The sequence below is a fragment of the Fundulus heteroclitus genome, chromosome 12 (genome assembly GCF_011125445.2).
Source record: "Fundulus heteroclitus isolate FHET01 chromosome 12, MU-UCD_Fhet_4.1, whole genome shotgun sequence".
Classification (NCBI taxonomy): domain Eukaryota; kingdom Metazoa; phylum Chordata; class Actinopteri; order Cyprinodontiformes; family Fundulidae; genus Fundulus; species Fundulus heteroclitus.
Window position 1 is genome coordinate 7025327 of NC_046372.1, and position 20888 is coordinate 7046214.

Consider the following 20888-nt stretch of genomic DNA (forward strand, 5'->3'; position numbering starts at 1 on the left):
CCCCGCTTATCTGACCCTGGATAAGCGGAAGAGGATGGTTGGATGGATGGATGGGAGAAAAGACTCTCTGCCGAGAAACATTTTTTTTCACAGAATTACTGGTGACACAATTATTGGTACAACATACGTTAGTTAACACAGCAACTTCATCTATTTTTTTTTTTTTTTAAGTAAAGCGCTCAAAAACATTTCACAAGGTTGTGCTCTTCTTACGCTCTCTTCGGCTAATCTGACATATTTTCAGCGGGTTCTAGGTCTGACCGTAGAAGAAGGTTGAGTTTGTCTCTGAGACATTTCGGTGTTAATTTGGCCAAATGTTTTTGGCTCATTTCCCCGCTGAAATATCCAGGGACCATTTTCATTTTTTTTTGGCAAAAGCTACCAGACTTTTGTTTCAAATCTCCTGGGATTTCGAGAAGTCTGTGGTGTCATAATCAGAACCTCCACCATACTTAAGAGTAAATACGAGGTGCTTTTATACCTACTGAGGTGTTTGTTGTGGAGAACCTTCATTTTAATCACAGCCAACCAAAACTTACAATAATAGTCCTACTTGGGTTCAAAATGATACAACACGTTTACTTTTGTGGGATGGTGGGGCAGAAAGTATGTTTTCTTAGTTTGGCTACCAATAATCCAGTTATTTCTCATGACTTTCATATGACTAATGTCCAAAGGATTATACTTCAGCTTGATCATTTTCGTGATGTTCTACATAGGAAGCCTTATAAACACGGCAATATGTACATTTTAAGAGAGGAATGTGAAGTAAAAATAAGTGTTATAAGGAGCAAAGGCAGTCCCCTTAAACAAAATGTTACACAGAAAGGTCCTGTAGGTGTACCCCACCGGTTGTAATTGGGATTCAATGTTTTCTCTCACTTTGAAGGATTCTGGGCTTGAAGACAAGGTTTTTGTGGATTATTTACTTCTTATACTACAAATAAATGGAGGACACATTGCTATATGTTGTGTTTGTGTGCGTGACGTGTTGTTTGACTGAAACTATTATGGTTTTTGATAGAACTGTGGTCAAAGGAAGAAGAGCAATAAAAACAAAGAAAAAAGGAAAGTGTAGGTTAGAGATGGTTAGAGAGCAGAGCCTGGAGAGGCTGCAAGGTTGTGAGTTTAAATCATGCGGTGTCACTCTGGTTCCCTGAGCAAGACCCGCAGGATGCATTAATACAGAAGAAAATTTTCATTTGAATGTATGTCAGAATGAAAAATAAAGATTATTAAAAAAACGAAGTGGAAATGCTGTTGTAATTATAATCTACCACCAGATGTCACTGGTCCTCCACATAGCATTGCAGGATTGAATTATAACCAGTACAAAGAAAAGTGCTTCTCCCTATATCAGGTCATCAAGGTAAGTCAGAAGCTGATTTATTTTAAGATGTATGACTCGTATCAAAGTCCTGTTTTTAAAATGAAGTTGAAACCCGAAACTTTCAACAAAACAAAGCTGATTAGCTCATAGATTTAAGTTGACTCAATAGGCTGTAAGATTCAGTGAAACAAGGTTGATTTGGCCTCTCACTGTTTATGTTGTTTAAAAAATATTTCTGGGTTTTATTTGGTCAGAGACATAACATGGATGAGTAAAACATGGAAAAACAGACACTAATATTTTTATAATTCATATTTTATTTTTATTGCTACGAAGTCAACTATAGTACAAGTTAAAAAAAAAGCCTTCTCAGTTGTAATTAGCAGTATACAAAAATGGCACATATCAAAGTGTCCATTAATTCTTTAATGCAGTTTTATAAAATATTTTACATGTAGAATTCAAACTAAATACAGTGTCAAAGCATAGAAAGGTGACTAATGGATAAACATATGCCGTAAAAATATGACTTGGCCATGCACATCTAGGCCACACGGGGGCAGCAGGAGTGCTTTCAGGAGATTGAAAATCAGTTTTGCTTTCTGCAGTTCCAAAATACAGATTTCCATCACGTCACCACTTCCTTAAATGAAGTGCTCATCTAAGTTTTATAATACAAAAGCTGTGTATGCTGTTTCATAAAAGAATTTGAAAAATAACTTTAACAAGGCAATCAGAAGCTACATCTAAAGCCATCCAACATGATTTTAAGCCTCCTCAGAGGGCATCTCCGTCTCTACCTGTTCGCCTATTTCCTGATACTCGCCTGACCTGAATCCAGAGTACCTCCTCCTCCTCCTAATAACCACTGCCACTATGACCACCAGCGCTATCAAACCCATCACTCCAAATGCCACTCCTGCCTTCTCCCCGCTCGACATCTGATTCAGGTCTGGGTTGAACTTTCGAACAAGTTCAGGGATTTCCTCTGGTTTGACAAGTTTCCACGCTTTAGTGGGCCCCACCCTGACCCAGCTCTGTTCTCCTTCAGTCAACACCATCACCGTGTTGGTGGCTTGCATGCTGACAAGAGGAGACTTGGTGAAGGGTGGGAGATGGATCGGTTGCAGATCGCCCCCCGTGAACAGTCCAGACTGGACACAGTAAAGAATTTCACAGCCATCGCTGACTGTAGCGAGATGTTGGCTGAATTTAGGAGGGCATCTGTGTTGGTATTTTGCCAGCGGATTACTAGCCTCACAGCTGAAGAGGCCTCCGAATGGCACGGAGTACTTGGTGCCGATCTCATAGTCGTTACTCACACAGATCATTTGGCCATCTGATAGGAACTTTACTGGGGTAAAGCTTTGAGGGCAGCTCTTGGACTTGGTGATGGGGTTCTGAAAGGAGGTGCCGTAGATTCCTCCAAACAAATACCCTGATTTTTCTGGAGCTTGTCCGTTCACAGAGCACCAGTAGGTATTTACGCGAGCAACTTGCACTCTATACACATTTTCACAGTCTGTGCGATAACAATGGGACAACCCCAAGAAGCCACACGAATGCCTGACTTCATAGCAGTGATTCTCTGTGTAACCCTGCTGTCTCACTTCTGATCTCAGTAAAGTCGAGGAGTAAGGCCAGCGGCAGGAGAAGTCACCTGTTGCAATGTTTTTCTGGGCCAATGCTTCGCAAAGAGGATCTGCATCCTGGCTAAGCTTTGTACACTCTGTGTACACTCCTCCGAAACTAAGGTTGGTGGCTGGGCCCTCACATGAATTATCATCAACATTAGCCTGAAAGTTGAAGTTCGTGGAGCGCATGTCCACACAACCAGGGCGGGTGTTGATCTTGTAGTAACGATCTATTGCCTTACTCACTGTGTGAGCCACTTTACCAACGGTGGGTTGTGGCAGAACAGGGAACATGTTTGAGTTTATAAAGTAGTTGATTGGAAATCCAGAACGGTCAATGGCGACCAGGTTATTCCTGGTATTTTCTTGCCACTTCTGCAAAGTGATCCCAGGATAAAAAGGTATGCCTCCATGGCTCTGGATGAGGGAGTATTGAATGTTGGACTGATATGTTTTAAGCAATGAGCTTTGCTGGCTAGACTGGCTGCTTATGTCAAATTTGAGTTTGTCAAAAAAGTTTAATCCAGCCTGGGCTTTTACAGTGGAGCTATCTGAAGAGCTGTCGGACACATAAGAGGAACGGAGGTAGTCTTCCTGCACCAAAGAAGCCCCGGCATCTACGCTGGTGATAACATGGGTTCCATAGTCCAGCACCATCTTCTCACAGAGATAGTCTGCGTTCCTCGTTTGGTTGTTTTCAATCGCATCCGCTATAAGTTGGACTTGCTGCGCAAAGCGGGAGTCCAACGTGAAGTCAGGGTAAGCTTTAACTGTGTAGAGGAAGTTGCGAACCTGTTAATAGAATTAAAATAGAAATTATTCTCAGTTTATTACATAGAATTAAATAGAATTAAAAAGAATTATTAAATAGAATAAAATAGAAATTATTCTCAGTTTATTACATTTCCCTATGTATCACTATAAAAACCGCTTGAATTGCATTTTTCTTACTTAACACCATATTTCAATAATCTATCTACAGGGGCTTTCAAAAGCTCTCATATCCTGAAAGTCTGTCTGGTAATTTCAATGTACGAACACAAACTTCATTGAATCTTATTAGGATTTTACGTGATACACAACACAAAGTACCAAATAATTGGGAAATGTAAGAAAAAGAGCAAATGGTTTTCAACAAATAAAAATCTGAAGTGTAGTTGTAACTTCAGGTCACCACTACATAACGCTATTTGCCAAAACCAGCCGTCACAGAGAGACAGAGTGCGCAGATTGGTGCGATCCTTATTTTCATCAATCACGTCCTCATTTTTTGTAGAATCACGTACAAAGAACATTTACAAGAATAATTTTTTTGTATATTATACTTAAAATGCTGTGGGCAAACCAGAACCAGAGTCACTGTGAATAAAACTGATTTGGATTTTGATTATTGCAGAGAAAGGCATTTCTGCAAAGAAGTGTATGCCACACTGTTTTTTTATTTTATTTTGATTTGTGAAAAATGTTGAAAACCACTAAGCATTTTCCTTTTCACTACACAATTATCCACAACCTAATGTTAGTCTGTAACAGAAAATCCCAATACCACTAGATTCAAGTTTTTGTTTGACGAGACAAAACGTGTGAAGCTCAAGGGGTGTGAAAACATTTCCAAGGCACTACACTAATATGTATGTAAGATATTTTTAAATTATTTCTAGTTGTTTTTTTTGTTTTTTTTTCAAAGAACACCACATGCATGGTTTTAGGTATTTAAAACAAGATGGATAAATAAATAAAAAACGTACCTGTACTCTGGCTGTAGTTGAAGAATCTTTGACCTGATGTGATTTCATCCTTGTGTGCTCTGTCGAAAACTTGCCGTTCAGCACTGAAAAGAACGACACGTCGGCGTTTATAGAGCTTGATGTTGTGCTTTTCTGCTCCAGCCAGGAGCCGATGATCTCTGAGTTGGTCTCCACGCCTGTCTCCTTCCGAGGGATGACAAACACCTCGTCTGGGATGAGGTAGAGCCCGTCCTCAGTGGTTTGGCAGTCGAAGTAGCTGAGGTTCATCACTCGGCCCATGTCCATGTTGCGCAGGTTGTCCCAGCCTCCTCCAGGCAGGACTTCCAGGGCTGTGAGGGAAATGTTGCTGGAAGCCCGGCATTGTCTGAGCCAGTTGGTCGGACGCCTCACGGGACCAGAGGAGCAGATTTGAAAAAGAGTGAGAGCAGCCAGGAGTGTCAGGGCTGACTTCATGATGCCTCTTTCTGAAGTGAAAACTGAATCAACTCAATATAAAGTTCAAGCCAAGTCCTGCCTCTAATTTGAATAATCATATGACAAACAGGAAGCCCAAAGAAAGGGTTCTGGTTTGCTTTCAGTTGCATTTCTAATGCCTCTTTTTGATTTTCATGTACTGATAAATACAACAAAAAATTAAATCCTGGTCAGATTTAAAGCCAATACTTCATACTTTTGCAGGCATTAGTTATTTCTCATATGTCAGTGACTAAAAGAACATTGATCCTAAAAGAGTTGCATTTTGTCAGAATTAGATGATGTGTTTTCTATCAGTTATGCCAGAGAAGGTAAACACAAAACCATGAAGGATACTAACCTATTTTAAGCAATTGTGTAGAAATACAAGGTTAAATACACACCACTCACTCTACTCCACCAATACAGTACAGGTGTTCAAATGCCCCTTCAGTTTAGCAGATTTACCAGCTATGCTATCAAGACAACAATAAAAAAACATTTTTACAGTCTTATTTTGACAGAAAATGTCACCTCCCTGTAATATAACCATAATAAAAGAGAAATCATACCAAAACCAACTGATAAGAGCCATAAAATTAATAAATGAATCAGTGAAATTGCAATGATTTATAGGTTTATTGAAGTTATGTTGAAACTTTATTAAAGTGCTCTGTGCTATTTTCCATTTTATGTGGTGATTTAAAAAAAAAACAAGAATTTAGACATCACGGTAAGCTGAAAGATCTAGTTTAAGAACTGAATGAAACTTAACAATGGGTCTAACATAAAACACACCTCCATTACAGCACAGACAGATTCTCAGAAATAAACCATTTAACCTTAACAAAAAAGAGATCTGAGCCTCTTTGACTAATGCTGGTGAAGATTTGATTAATGATATCGGTTAAAAAAGGGAGATGTAAAACTTTATCTATACTAAAAGCGTCACGCTGCTGTATTTGTAGTCTTCCTCATTTAAAAAGGAACAGAAAGTAGACGTGCAAACACAAGATAAGAGGAAATATTGGTCTACATCACATGAGCGTACGTCACTGGGAATGTCCGATGAATTTATGATTCTGCATGTCTGAATCTGTTTTGGTCCACACAAAGAGCTTTGAAAAATTTCCAGGTGTTAATGATTCTGTGAAATAACCTGCAAAATCAATCCAAGGTTATGGGAAGCCTTTGGAGAAAAACTCCCAGTTTGGTATTTGAGAAGTTTCTGTTGTTTCCCTATCTTTGTTGTGAAAAGATGGATCGCAACTGTAAACTTCACACTAACCTGACTGCCACTCACTCTCCTACACTACCCTCAATAAACGTAACACAATAAGTAATAAGTGGGTGATATTATTATTACTGATATTATTTATGCCTTGCAAAAGTTTTCATATGTGTTGCACTTTTCAGCTGTTGCACTTTTCAACCTGCAACATCAAGCTTCAATTTATTTTATTGGAATTTTCTGACAGACCAACTCAAAGTAGTGCACAACCTTGTGCTGGAATTAACATAATACACAGGATTTTTTTTTTTTCAGAATATTTGACACTTACAAATAAGATAATTGTGACATTTGTTTGTCTTTACACCCTTACCCCCACCCTCAGATCAATACTTCACTTCTCACTTCCTGTTTCAGTCACAGATGCAAATCTCGTGCGTGAATATTCAAGTCTTGTTGCATTTTCTCTATAGTATTTATGTCTGGACTTTGACTGGTCCATTTAATATACTGCATTAATACGTTTGATGCAAAGCATTCCTTTTTAATTATAGTTGTTTTATTTGTAGAAGGTGCACCTCCATAGCCTCGTGAGACCATCCTGATCTCGCGAGGTTTCAAGGTTTCACTCGCAGATCAGTCTGGATACTCTCCGTTAAAGAAAATTTGGAGCCGTTCACCAAACGAACGTCCAATCAGCGTTGGCTTTGAGGCGGGTTGAGGTGTGACGCAACGGGAAGCGCGTCAGTTCAGTCTAAAGAACATGGCGGCTTCAGCTGATGAAACTAGCGTTAGCGTGGCTATCGAGCAAGTTTTATCGGAATTACAGAGTATTTATTTGCTGAGCTAACGAGCCTTTACTTGCAGCAGCAAGAGTAGCTTGGCTTGTGGTTGTGTTTTCGTCGTCGCTCTGTTACGTGTGACGACGAATCTGATTGGTTCATTTGGCCCGTCTATCACCAACATAGGCCAATCAGCTAACCAGTATTTTCGCCCCTTCCCAAAATTACTTCAACGGAAGGTTTCCAGATGGATATGCGGAGCAAATCTATCTGGCGGAGTCAGGTAAGCACCTCCACCCCAGATTTAAGTTTTGCTACAGCAGGTTTTATTTTCAGACTTCCTTATATCTATCGTCACATCTAGTGTGATCAGTCTTCCCACCTTCTTAACAACGACCAGCCGCTTTGACGTTTTCCAGTCAGGTTTCCGTGCTCCCCACAGTACAGAGGCCGCCCTTATCAAGGTGTTTATTGACATCCATATAAATACAGACTGTGGCAGAATCACAGTGCTGGTTCTTTTGGACCTCAGTGCAGCCATCGATACTGTCGATGACTCCATTCTGTTAGAACGCCTGGAGAACTGGGTCGGCCTCTCTGGTACAGCTCTCAACTGGTTTAAATCCTACTTAAAGAACAGGGAATATTTTGTATCAGTAGGTAACTTTACATCAGAGATGACAAAAATCACATGTGGGGTTCCCCAAGGGTCCATTCTGTGTCCCCTCCTCTTCAATATCTACATGCTCAGATAATAAAAAACAACATCAGCTGCCATAACTATGCAGACGACACACAGCTTTACATCACCATGTCACCAGGTGACTATGAACCAGTTCAGGCACTGAGTAAATGCCTAGAAGAAATCAATGCCTGGATGTGCCAAATTTTTCTTCAATTAAAAGAAAACAAAACAGAAGTAATAATATTTGGACCAATAGAGGAGAGATCAAAAGTTAGCTCACAGCTTCAGTCGCTTCAGCTGGGAACCACTGATCAGGCCCGAAATCTGGGAGTAGTGATGGACTCAGACCTGAACCTCCAAAAGCATTTACAAGGTCGGCTTTCTATCACCTGAAGAACATTTCCAGGATTAAAGGACTAATGACTCAGAAGGATCTGGAAAGACTAATCCATGCGTTTATATTTAGTAGAATTGATTACTGCAATGGTGTTTTCACAGGTCTGCCTAAAAAGTGGATCAGACAGCTGCAGCTGATCCAGAACGCTGCTGCCCGCGTCCTCACTAAGACTAAGAAAATAGAGAACATCACCCCAGTTCTAAAGTCCTTACACTGGCTCCCTGTATCTCAGAGAATAGACTTCAAAATACTTCTGTTAGTCTATAAATCCCTGAATGGCTTAGCACCTAAATACATTACAGACTTGTTATCAGTGTATCAACCCTCAAGACCACTCAGGTCCTCTGGCTCCAGCCTACTCTGCATACCTAGAACCAGAACTAAACACGGAGAAGCAGCATTTAGTTCCCATGCTCCACTTATCTGGAATAAACTTCCAGAAAACTGTGAAAGTGCAGAAAGCCTGAGTTCCTTTAAATCAAGATTAAAAACACATTTGTTAAGGATTGCCTTTGACTGTTCTAGTTAAACTGTTCTACTGAAACATCATTAGTTCAACTTTGCCGACCTTTTCAACTGTTTTTAATGTTCTATTTTGTTTCTACATTTTATTCCTACTTGCTTTTATTCTGTTTTATTTTCCTATATTTTAATCATGTAAATCAATTTGCATAGTCTCTGTACTGAATTGTGCTATATAAATAATTTTGCCTTGCCTTGCCTCCTGGATTTTGGCCTCATGGGTGTTGCTTGGAGCCTTTCCACCAACTCACATATATACGCCCTCACATATAGACATATCTCCTAAACAGCAGTTCATTGGGTCCAGGCATTGTTTATCTACAGGTTGACATCTGTATCAGGTCAGAATGGGACCTACATTCTGACCTGATAAGGGAAAAAGGGAAGTACAAAGATTTTCTAGAGATTACATTTGGTTCGAGTGTACTTTTGTTTTTGTGTGTAACAGTGCATAAAGCCGCTTCTCCAGGAAGTATTGTGCACACTAGCAAATTAATTGGAAACCCAACAAGATTAACTAGGTTATCAATGTAAACAAGTTTAATTTTTTGAGGCAAAATTGTAAAATTATAGAATTCCGAGTAATATACTAACAATCTGTCATTTCAGCAATAATCAAGCAAGTTAAAAAATAAAAGCAAATACGTCAGACTGCTTAAATCAAAAATATTTTATTATTTTAAACAATGCATTTCAGTCTATGACTGATCATGACAGATGAGGTGGAAAAGAGAGAAACAATAGAAAATGGAAGGAAACAGCAAGTTCAGTAAAGCAAACTTAGTTCTGTTGAATGCGTTTTAGTCCACACAGGGTGAAAGCCCAGAAGTAGTGCCGTTTGGTTCCACGCAGCTCTCACTTCTTGGCTGCAGCCTTGGTCTTCCTAGCCTTGACCCTCTTCACTTTCTTTGGGCTCTTTGGCTTCTTTGCCTTTTTGGCTGCAGCAGGTTTCTTGGTTTTCTTGGGGCTCTTAGCCTTCCTCTTCTTCTTTGGCGACTTCTTGGCTGCTTTTTTGGTGACCTTCTTTGCCTTCTTCTTGGTCTTTGGCTTCTTCTTCTTCACCACCTTCCTCTTTCGGGGTTTAGGAGGCTTCTTGTTGAGCTTAAAGGAGCCCTTGCTCCGGAGCAAAACTTTCTTGCTCACCAGACGCTTGATGGCGACGGCAATCCTTGCCTTGTTCTTCACCACATCGTATCCCCCAGCTTTCAGAGTCTTCTTCACAGCTGCCAGGGACACGCCACCTCTCTGTGAGGAGGCAGATACGACCTTCAGGATCAGGTCAGACACCGAAGGGCCTGTCTTCTTCTTAGGTTTGGCCTTCTTTTTAGCCAGAGGTGCCGCTGGCAAAGCAATCGCAGGAGAAGACATCGTGACGCTCCACCTGTAGGCTCAGTTCGGTTAAAGTCAAACGCTGTCAGAGAAATATTTCTGCTTGTCCTCATCAGAAAGTCAGGCTTTATAAAACCCCGATGAGAGCCCTATAGAGGCAGTCCCACCACAATGGTGGGCACCTTCCCCACCCTCTCCAACATGATAAGGGTTGTGTTTTCTTCAGCTGGGTTTTTCTGTAAAAATGCAAAGAAAATTGTACAATAACTGCATGAAAGGACATTTAAAAAATTGCTTTCAACCTCTACTTCATGTGTCTATAAGTTTACTAAAGGATGGTTTACATTTCTTGCAGGTTTACTGCCTCTTTTCAAGCTGCCAGTTGCCAGATGTCATTTCAGATGTGGATTTTGGACATCTTACAACGTTTATAACCTCTAAATAATCAAGCTGAAAAAAATAGGACAAAATCCTCTTAAAGTGTGGGATATTCTTAATGTATTTTCCTAAAAGTTCTGTTTCATATCAGTTTTATTTGCCTAATTAATCAATTGAAAGATGACCAAAGAAACACAGTTGCCGCCTTGGTATGCTGCAGTCATGATAAAAGTAGTGTCACTTCTCCAGAGATAAGAAGACTTTAAACAGAACAGAGTTCTGACATAAACAGAATTGGTTTTCCATGCATGTTGTGAAAAATGCTTGGTGACAAAAGAGGAAAATAACTAGATAATATTTAACTATTTGTGGTGAATAAAACCCTTATGAGAACCATATAGAGACAACATGATGGTCCACTTGTGCAGTTTTTCTTACATAAGATTTGTGTTTTCTTTAGCTGGGTTTTTCATTTAAAAAATCCAAGAAAGTGGTTTCATACCCACACAAAAGCACAAAATTGTTTTACACAGCCTTTACCTAATAAATATATATATATTCTTTTCAAGACTTGTTTGAATTCATGGTAGTTTTATTGCATTCTTATAAATTGCAGTTGTCAGATACAATTTCAGATGTTCATTTTGGACCATTTCTAATGTTTATAAGCTCTAAATAAATAGGTAGAAAAATATAAAAGTAAACCATCTCAATATATATGATATTTTCTATGTATTATCCTAAAATTTCATTTTTATTTAATTTTTATTTGCTTAATACATGCTTTAAAAGTTGATCAAAGAAACACAGTTGGCTCCTCTGTAAGCTGAGGTTAAGTCACTTCTTCTTATATAGGAAGATCCTAAACAAGCAAAAACCAACATAGTTTTAAATGACACAATGATGTGAGAAATGCTCATTAACAACAGAAAAAAATCATATATTAGCATACGGTATGCGATGTGGAGGCTACAACTATGATGAGAACCATATAGAAGCAGTCCCATCACCTCCGTGGGTACCTTCCCTTCAATGACATAAAGATTGTGTTTCCTTCAGCTGGATCTTTGTGTGACAAATATGGAAAAAAGGCAAAAATTCCTCACAAAAGCGTTTTATAAAATCATGCATAATATTAACTTCATATATTTATGCTTTTATTAGAGACTGTTTTAATGTACTACAATTCCCTGGTGTCTTTGCAAGCTGCCGGTCGTCAAATATAATTTCAGACGTACATTTTGGATATTTTAGAAGGTTTATAACCAATAAACAATGAAGTAGACAGACTTCTAATAAAATCATCTTGAAGTGTGTTATTTGTTTGATATGTTGTTGTACAATTTCAGTTTTCTTACAGTTTTCTTTGGCCACTAAGTATATTAAAAGATTATCAAAAAAACACAGTTGACTCCTGCAAGCTGAAGTCATTACAAAAGTGGAGTCAGTTCTTCACAGATAAGATCATCTTATGCCATCAGAAAAAAAAAACTGGTTTTATGACATGGTGTTGAGAACAATTGATAAAAAAAATAAACAAATAAAATAACAAAATACTATGGAATCATATGTTATGCTAAACACCCTGATGAGAACCATATAGAAGCAGTCCCACCACCACAGCGGGCACCCTCTCTGACATGATAAGACGTGTGTTTTCTCCAGCTGGATTTCTCTGTAAAATGTGAAAAAAATGGTTGCAAATCCACACAAAAGCAACTCTTTAAAGTCCCATGCAATCTCCCCCTCATAAATCCATGTTCCTATCAAAAACATTTGTAAATATAGAGCAAGTGTTCTGCTTCTGTACCAGCTGACAGATGTCAGATGTCATTTGAGACATGCATTTTTCACATTTAAAACAGTCTATAACCTCAAAATAACGAAGTAGAAAACTAACTGACTAACTAATCTTAAAGAGTGTGATATTCCTAATATAATGTGGTAAAATGTGTGCTGATTTTAATTATAATTTGCTTAATAAAAGCTTTGAGATGTCATGGAAGAAACACAGTTGTTTCCTCCTTAAGGTGAAGTTATGATAAAACAGTGTCAATTCTTCATAGATAAGAAAATCTTATGCTTGTGCAAACAAAGATGTCTTTGAATGAGAGGACGATGCATAGTGAAATATCTTTTTTAATATTTTATTACTAATATTTCACGGATAAATCTACAGTGAGAACCATATAGAAACAGTCTCAGCACTACAGAAGAAACCTTCTCCAACCTTCAGTGACATCATAAAGATTTGGTTTCCTTCACCTGGATTTTCCTGCAACTCTTCAGAGAAAATGTTTGAGTATCCAGATTCAGCAACATTAAGAACTGCTCAGTTTCAGCGTTATTCTTTTGCATTTCCTTTTTTGAAATTTGTTTAAACGTGTTACAGGATTATTGCATCTTTACACGCTGGCAGTTGTCAGATGTCCATTGTGTTGCGTTTACAAGGTGTTTGACCTCCGAATAATCAAAGCAGAAATGATAATTAGTAAGTCATTTTAAACAGCATAGGCACCAGCAACCTTGGCGACCTCACAAGGGATAGGCGTGTTGGAAAATGGATGGATGAAATTTAAAGAGTGTATCGTGTCTGATCTATTTCTGTTAAGTTGTTTTATTTAATTTTTAGTACTTCAGTAAAATATGAGTAGAGACACACTATTTGTGTTGTGTTATATGTGAAGGACATAATATATACTTGTCTCCACTTTTGGAGGGAAATGGATCTGAGCCAGAATAAAATTATCAGCCAGGGTGGGTAGAAAAACGAATTTGAGCTTATCCTTCCCCCTCAATTTAATCAGAGGTGTACACATATTGATTAAAAACAATCCATATTCCCGCCTTCTTGTCGTCAGTCCGTTGTTTCATGTTGAAGTCGGTTGGGAATTTAACAGTCTAAGTTACCTTTGCACTTTTCAACCTATATGCCATTCTGTGTTTGTATGCAAGAACTGAATCGTTTGCATACTTTCTTCTCCATTCTATATTTGCACCAGAAAATAACAAATTAACACAGCAACCAAGGAACCTTTTAATAATGCAGTGTAAATGGACTTCCTACTTATTGTAAGCGCCAGTATTTCTATTTAGATATAAGCTGTGAAGTGTGTGTGTGTGTGTGTGTGTGTGTGTGTGTGTGCACTTTTTTAGAAAATAATCACATGTTTTGATAAGTCACTTTAAGTATATTTACATAAACTATGAAAATCATGGTTTTGACACAAAAAAGTTTATCAAATGAATCGAAATTCCAATATTTAGCAAACATGAAGATTATTTACAGACGAGCTCCCTAGAAGCCCACAGGTAAAGCTGTTTCTCTTGTAAAATGCTTAATCAAACCAAACAAATATGCTCCCACTCTGTCTTATTATTTATTTTTTCTGTATTGCTGAGAGATAACAAGTTCGCATGAGTGTGCCTGAACTGAGAAGATTGGCCAACACACTCAGGCCTCCTGTGGTGCACTGATAGCGCCTCCTTCAGTTGCATTCAAAGGTGCAAGCATGAAAGAGCGGCATCAGAGTGCAGTTCTCCTACCTTCCTGTAGATGGCGACTCATGGTTTCTATTAGAGCACCTACCTTTTATTTCAGTCACTGACGGTGGCAGATGTTTAAATATAGCATAATTATTAGAAAAAAATTATATAAACATTTTTTTCTTACAAGGTAAAACAGACATTGTTCCTTTTGCTTAAAAACAATGTTTTATATGATTCTCACTGATGAAACAATACAAGCAAAGTATGACTAAAGAAAAAGCTGTTTTTTGTGTACTTTTTAACACCAAATAAATATTCAATACAGGGTGTATGTGACTGTATGTACAAGCTCTAACAGCATACAGTAGAACCACTGAAAAACCTGTTTTGTTTTGTTTTTTTCAAACAAAAGAGATCCCATTTTAACTGCTTTTGCTAGCCTGATCTGCCAGGGTCCTCCGTCATCAAAATATATTTTGAACACTTAAAATGTCCAGCTAGTATTTTTATGTTGAATTTAGAACAAGAGCATGGCTGACAGTGTATTTACAGTGCCTTTTATACTCCCTTAAACCTTTTCACATTTCTAACCACAGACCTCACTGTATTTCTTTATTTGGATTTCAGTGGCGGTATCAACACAAAGTGCTGCATAGTTGTGAAGTGAAAGAAAAACAGTAGATGGTTTTCAAGATTTTTTTTACCCCACAAAAAATGTGGAATGCAATTCTCTTTATGTTTTTACTCTTTTACCCCTTGGAAAAATCTAATACACCTATCTGCCTTCAGAAATTACCCAATTAATGAATGGAGCCTTCCAAGATAATATCTGTCTAAATTCAGTAGTTTTTATAGAAAGTTGAACAAACAGCATCATGAAAAATAAAAAACAAAACAGGAAGAAGACTCTGGAGAAGGTTAAGCCATTGTTAGATTACAAAACAATATCTCAAGCTTTGAAGATTTCACACTGTTCAGCTGAACATCTGAAAACAGCTTTAGTAATCTATAACCACAGCCAGTCTTTAGAAAGAGCTTATAGGGAATGATTTCATTTATTTTACTTTTTTACTTGCATTTACTTTTTTGCATATCTTGCAAGGCTCCTCCCACCCAGCTCATCAGCTGATTAGACTGATGCTTTTGGCCAAGCGGTACAAACCGCTGACTGCTGTTTTTAGGGACAATACGTACAATATGAACTCCAACTGAACTTTTTTATGACCACCACAGTTTTTGTTTGCAGCGACTATTATCACACCTTGCTACTGCTAGATTCCATGATGCTGATATCATTACAATGAGTTTCTAATCTATATCTTATCAATCTTTAGTATTTTACTTTTAACTTCCGTCTTGGCTTAGCTTGGAGCTTGTTTGTATATATTGAGGCGTAACGGGAGATGCAGCTGTGATTTCAATATATGTCATATGCTGTGACGTCTCTGCATTTGGGGCCAGTGGGGCCAGGTCCCACAAGATATCGCTGTGGAGCTCTATGTTCACAATAATCAGTGGGACAGGATTGTTCTTTGTAGAGTAATATTGTAAAAAAAAAAAAAAAAAAAAAAAAAAATAGATTCCCTTACCAATTAAATTATGTTATAAACATGTGTGTCTATATATCTAAGTCTGCCAGAATAACGACAAGCTCAGTAGGCTATATCCTCTTGAGGCGCCTTGTTATTGGGGCCGGCCAACCAAAGTTTGTTTAAATATTGAACATCTGAAATCGCAGTGTGCATGCCCAACAAGCTCTCAGTAGACAGCCATGGGGCACTAATACTCTGGCCCCAAGCTCAGATCTTCCAATCAAAATACTATAATTGCACTCATTACGTTTACATTCTGCCGGATAGTGGGCGACCATCTTGGCAAGGCAAGACGAATTTGTTTGTGTAGCACATTTTGGTACAAGGACAACGCAAAGTGCTTTACATGATTAAAACATTGGAAAATAAAAACAGAATAAAAGCAAGTAAAAAATAAACAGTTGGAATAAAATGTAGTTTTAATGTAATTTAAACAAAATAAAACTTGAGAAAATGTAAACCAAATGTAAACAAATATTAATCTAGTGTTGGTTGTCCTTGCTGGCTCATTGAAGGATTGATGTGAATCTTTTCTGTTCAATAAATGAACAATACGAGCGAGTCTCTATTTGTAATTTAATGTATAATAATTAAATTACATTTAGCTTATATAAAATGGATTTTCTAGTGTATTGGTTTATGCTAATGTATCTGTTTAATTTAAAATTGATCAAAGTCAGGTTGTATGTATCTCAAAAAAACTTGTTAATGGGTGTTGAGTCTTTATGCTCCACTTAGCTTATCATGCCAGAGACGCCACCTGTCATATGCTAACAATAAGGCTATTCTGTTCTACAAACATATTGCATATAAAGCCCATAGCTTAAATCAGCTGATGGAGTCTGTTTATTTGTTTGTTGTGAAGATAAACAAAACGTAGGGATCTGAACAATATGAGATCATTATTTGACACACATCTGACCAAACCCCAAGGCAGGACAGATGTAACAAGTAAGATTTATGTGCATATCTCACACCTCCTGGGCTTTTGGTTTATTTTAGTGATTACATTGAATCAGTGCAAATAGGTCTGATTAGTTGAAAACAGAAAACATGTTGGGTAATTTTTTTTCTGCTCGGATGAAAACAATTTAAGAAAGATTGCTGTTCCCCTTGAATTTCACCACGTTGGGTACATCCTGTGAACCACATGGAGCCGTCTGTAAATCGACTATGCGACACTTTGTCCCTGCTTATGTGAAGGTCTACTCAGGTATCTGTAAGTCGCATGAGTATAAGAAATTTTTGTAGGTGGGGTATCAAGACTGGCTCCAGTCTTGGGGACCAAATGCTTGTAAATTGGGCACTAGTTGCAACCACAAACCCACTAAGAGATGGCTTTTCTACTAAATTGACTGGTGGGGAGGGTAAAACAATCAGAGAGGCGGCCAAGGGGCCCACAGTAACTCCAAAAGAGATGCAGAGATCCACAGTTCAGGTGGAAGAATAAGGGGGAACTACTATAAGACACGCACAACACAAGGCCTTCATTGAAGAGTGGGAAGGTTAGAAACCGAAACATGAAAGCAGAGGCTGTTGTCCATCCAGTCTGACTGAGCTTCATTTGTTTTGCAAAGAAGAATGAGCAAATGTTTCAGTCTCTCAATGTGTAAGCTGTAGATGCAAAGGAATGTAGTTCTCCAAATTAGTTTATGTACTGAATGTTCTGTAGATCAGAAAGGATATATGTAAATTACATCCTGTGTGTGAATGTCCATAAACACCCTGTCAGAGCTAAATTTGGCCAGACTATCACTTCCCTCATGTTGTTCTGACAAAAGTGTAAAAATAAAAGTGCACTTTGTTAAGTTTGTTGACTTGATTAGCCCAACTGACATGACAAAAATCCATTTTAACACATCCTATTGAATCTCATACCAAGACTGAAATGTCCCTAAGGTAATTCTTACCCCAGCTGTGTAAGGCCTGCTTAGTTAGATGCTTTAGTTTACTGACAATTGCCTTTGCAATTTTATTTTAAAATCACTAAAGAATGCATCTTTTGTGCTCAGATCAAATCAAATTTATTTATATAGCACATTTAAGAGCAACTACCGTTGGCCAAAGTGCTGCACACAAAAAGAAAAACAGTCAATAATAATTCAATACAAACACTGTACAAAAAGAGAAAAATAGAGGAAAAACTCTCACACTGTGTTAAAAGCCAGAGTATGAATGTGCGTTAAGAAGACTTTTAAAAGCACCAAGAGTTGAGGCCTGTCTAAATGAAGGGGAAGCTGGTTCCATAGTTTAGGAGCAACAACAGGAAAAGCCCGATCACCTCTGTGGACCAGCCTGGACCTTGAGACAACTAAACACAAATGGGCATTAGATCCAAGGTTTCTATAGGGCACATAAGGCTGGAAGAGATCAGACAAATATGCAGGTGCCAGCCCATTTAGGGCCTTATAGGTAAACAATAAATCTTAAAAAATTATTTCTAAAATGAACGGGGAGCCAGTGAAGAGAAGCAAGCTCTGGTGAAATGTGTTCACTCTTTTTTGTGTCGAGAGGCGACCTGCAGCGTTCTGAGCCAACTGCAGTCGTGAGAGGTTGGCCTGACTTACACCAACATACAGAGAATTGCAAAAATCTAATTGGGAGCTGATAAAAGCGTGAATCACCCGTTCAAAATTATTAAAAGATAAAAAAATATTTCACTTTGAATAAAAGTGTGAGTTGAAAGGTCTTTTTACATCATAGCTAATCAGTTTTTCAAGATTAAGACTAGAATCAAGAATTACAAGATTTTTGCACGTGATTTTAAGAACTGCTCATGTGTTCTGAACTAAGGGGATGCGCTGTGATTTCCACACAGACCAAAAATCATGACTTCAGTTTTATTTTCATTGGAGTTCAGAAAAATTTTTAGCCATCCTAGCTTTTATCTTGGTAACGCAGTCAAACAATGGTTTGAGTGACAATGGATGTTTATGCTTCAACTGAAAATAAATCTGAGTATCATCTGCATATGAGTGAAATGAAAGATTATATTTTCTAAAAAAAAATGGAACCACAAGCGAGCATGTGGATGGAAAATAAAATAGGTCCAAGAATGGGTCCTTGAGGAAATGAATATGTAAAGGGAGCTGAGGGGAAGCAGATTATCCAATACTTACAGAGAAGTATCCTTCAGAGAAGTATCCTTCTGAAAAGTACGTTCATTGGAGCTGAACGGAGACAGGGACTTGCAAGCGGGACCATCAACACGGCAGAGTGAGTTCTTATTGGCCAGAGCAACAGCAGGATTAGCAGTAAGGCAAGGTGAATACTTGCAGGTCAGATTCACAACAGGATTAATAGCTCCTCCTGAGGTTCAGAGGGGAGATAGGTTAGATCCAACAGCAGGCAGAGACTAACAAGGTAAAACTGAGGCAAGAAACAAACGGCTAGCATTTGCAAACCAGGCAGACAGGCGATGAGTGAGTGTAGTCTGATGACGAACCGGCAGAGGAGTGAAAGCAGAGGGAGGCTTAAGTAGGGAGGCTGGCAGGTGAAATGAGTCTGACTGACTGCAGAGAGAGTGAAGGGAAAGCTGAGTGAGGGGGAGGAGGAGCTGAAAACTGACAGAAAATAGAGCCAAATCATAACTAAAACCCTAACAAAGAGGAATAACTGAAAACTAATAGTAAACAAAAGCCAAGTCAAAACTAAACCCTGACAGCTGTTCATTTTTACTGTTCATGTTGTCACGTTGTATATACTGTTTACCAAATACACCCACCCCATGTGCATAATTCTCATTTGTTCCAGCATTGCCGTTCTCTGCACTCTTCACACTGTGGTTGTGTATGTTTGTATGTGAATGTGCCCCTGTACGTCACTTCCACCTAGGCTGACCTGATGTCTCGATTTGTGCTGGACGAATGTCCCGAATTTTACACTGTTGTCCCACTGTCCCAACTCACTGACACAGCTGAGCAACCCGGGAGCTGCTGTTAAGACAGTGGACTCCTATAAGTACCTGGGTGTTCACCTGAACAATAAACTGGACTGGAGTCACAAGACTGATGCGCTCAACAGGAAAGAGCAGACTCTACCTGCTGAGGAGGCTGGGGCCTTTTGGAGTGCAAGAGGCGCTCCTGAAGACCTTCTTTGACTGTGATGGCATCCGCCATCTTCTGTAGTGTGGCCTGTTGAAGCAGCAACTTATCTGTAGTTGAGAGGAAGCAGCTGGATAAGCTCAGTGGAAGGACCCAGTGCAGGTAGTAGGAGGCAGAAGGACCGTAAGAAAAATCACATCACTGACGGACCCCATGCATGGAGCTGCTGCAGAGCTGGAGAGCTCTTTTAGTGATAGGTTGCTGCTAAATCCCAGATGCTCTAAGGAGCTCTTCTACAGGCCATTCCTCCCAGCTGCTGTTAGACTTTATAACCTCTGCTGCTCACGACAGACTCAATACAAAATGCAAATGGTTGCACGGAATCTGACTTGATCATGAATCGTTTACAGTCTTTCAGACGCTAACGTAAACCTGCACATGCATTAGCTACTCTGAAATGCTGCTGTACTATCATACATATTATTTCATATTGTTGTGAAATAGGCTGTTGTTCTCTTTTTCCACTACTGACTTGAGTATGTCATCTTTTTTTTTTTTTTTTTTTTTTTTTTTTAACCTGAGTATGACATATTATCAATAATTGAGCAATATTAACTATGGCATTTGCTGCCTGTTTGTTTATTTATATTTTTGGCATTTCAAGCTCATCCTCTGCTGCTTTAGAACTAACTTTAGATAAAATTTTCTTTCCACTGTCACTTCATGCTTGCTCAGTATAAGGGATTGCTGCAAAGCCATGGACAATGCAGACAACTCTCCCTTTGGCTCTACGCTTCTTCAAGAGGAGTGAATGCTGCTTATCAAGACTTGATGCAATCTGCTGGGTTTCCTTAGATAGGAATTTTTTTTTTTACCAATCTGTGTAATCTGACCCAATCTGTATAATCTGATTGAATTTTGACTTTGGAATGTACCTTGAGATGACATGTTTCATGAATTGGCGCTATATAAATATAGCGCCCACACTACTGTAAAGTCTGTTTTACGCTGTGCCTTTGCCACTGTCACGCCCGAATTACCCCATTGTGGAACAATAAAGGATTTCTTATTTTATCAGAATTATGTTGTTTTGAGATTTGTGGAATCAGGTGAGATTAGCTACCATTCGTCCAGAACGGCCTAAAACTACACACTGAAAATGTGTAGAAACCCTCCATATTGCAGCTCTATTCTTAATAGTCATTTCACTATGGCAAGCCGTTTTAACATAAATTCGGTTTCGTCTGACTATCCGTAATTACATTCCAGATATCT

The 20888-nt window shown here is 38.6% G+C and overlaps 2 protein-coding genes across 2 annotated transcripts; both read right to left on the reverse strand.

Annotated features, from left to right (window-relative positions):
• Positions 1–1588: 1588 nt before the first annotated feature.
• On the reverse strand, positions 1589–5497 carry mpeg1.1 (macrophage expressed 1, tandem duplicate 1). The gene is made up of 2 exons (XM_012868861.3): positions 4713–5497; positions 1589–3756 (listed from the first exon to the last, which is right to left on the reverse strand). The coding sequence occupies exons 1-2, from the start codon at positions 5163–5165 to the stop codon at positions 2098–2100; spliced, it is 2112 nt and encodes a 703-aa protein (XP_012724315.2). The 5' UTR covers positions 5166–5497; the 3' UTR covers positions 1589–2097.
• Positions 5498–9434: 3937 nt separating this feature from the next.
• Positions 9435–10224, reverse strand: LOC105931421 (protamine-like protein). Its single transcript, XM_012870097.3, has one exon. The coding sequence runs from the start codon at positions 10148–10150 to the stop codon at positions 9638–9640; it is 513 nt and encodes a 170-aa protein (XP_012725551.2). The 5' UTR covers positions 10151–10224; the 3' UTR covers positions 9435–9637.
• Between the last annotated feature and the right edge of the window lie 10664 nt (positions 10225–20888).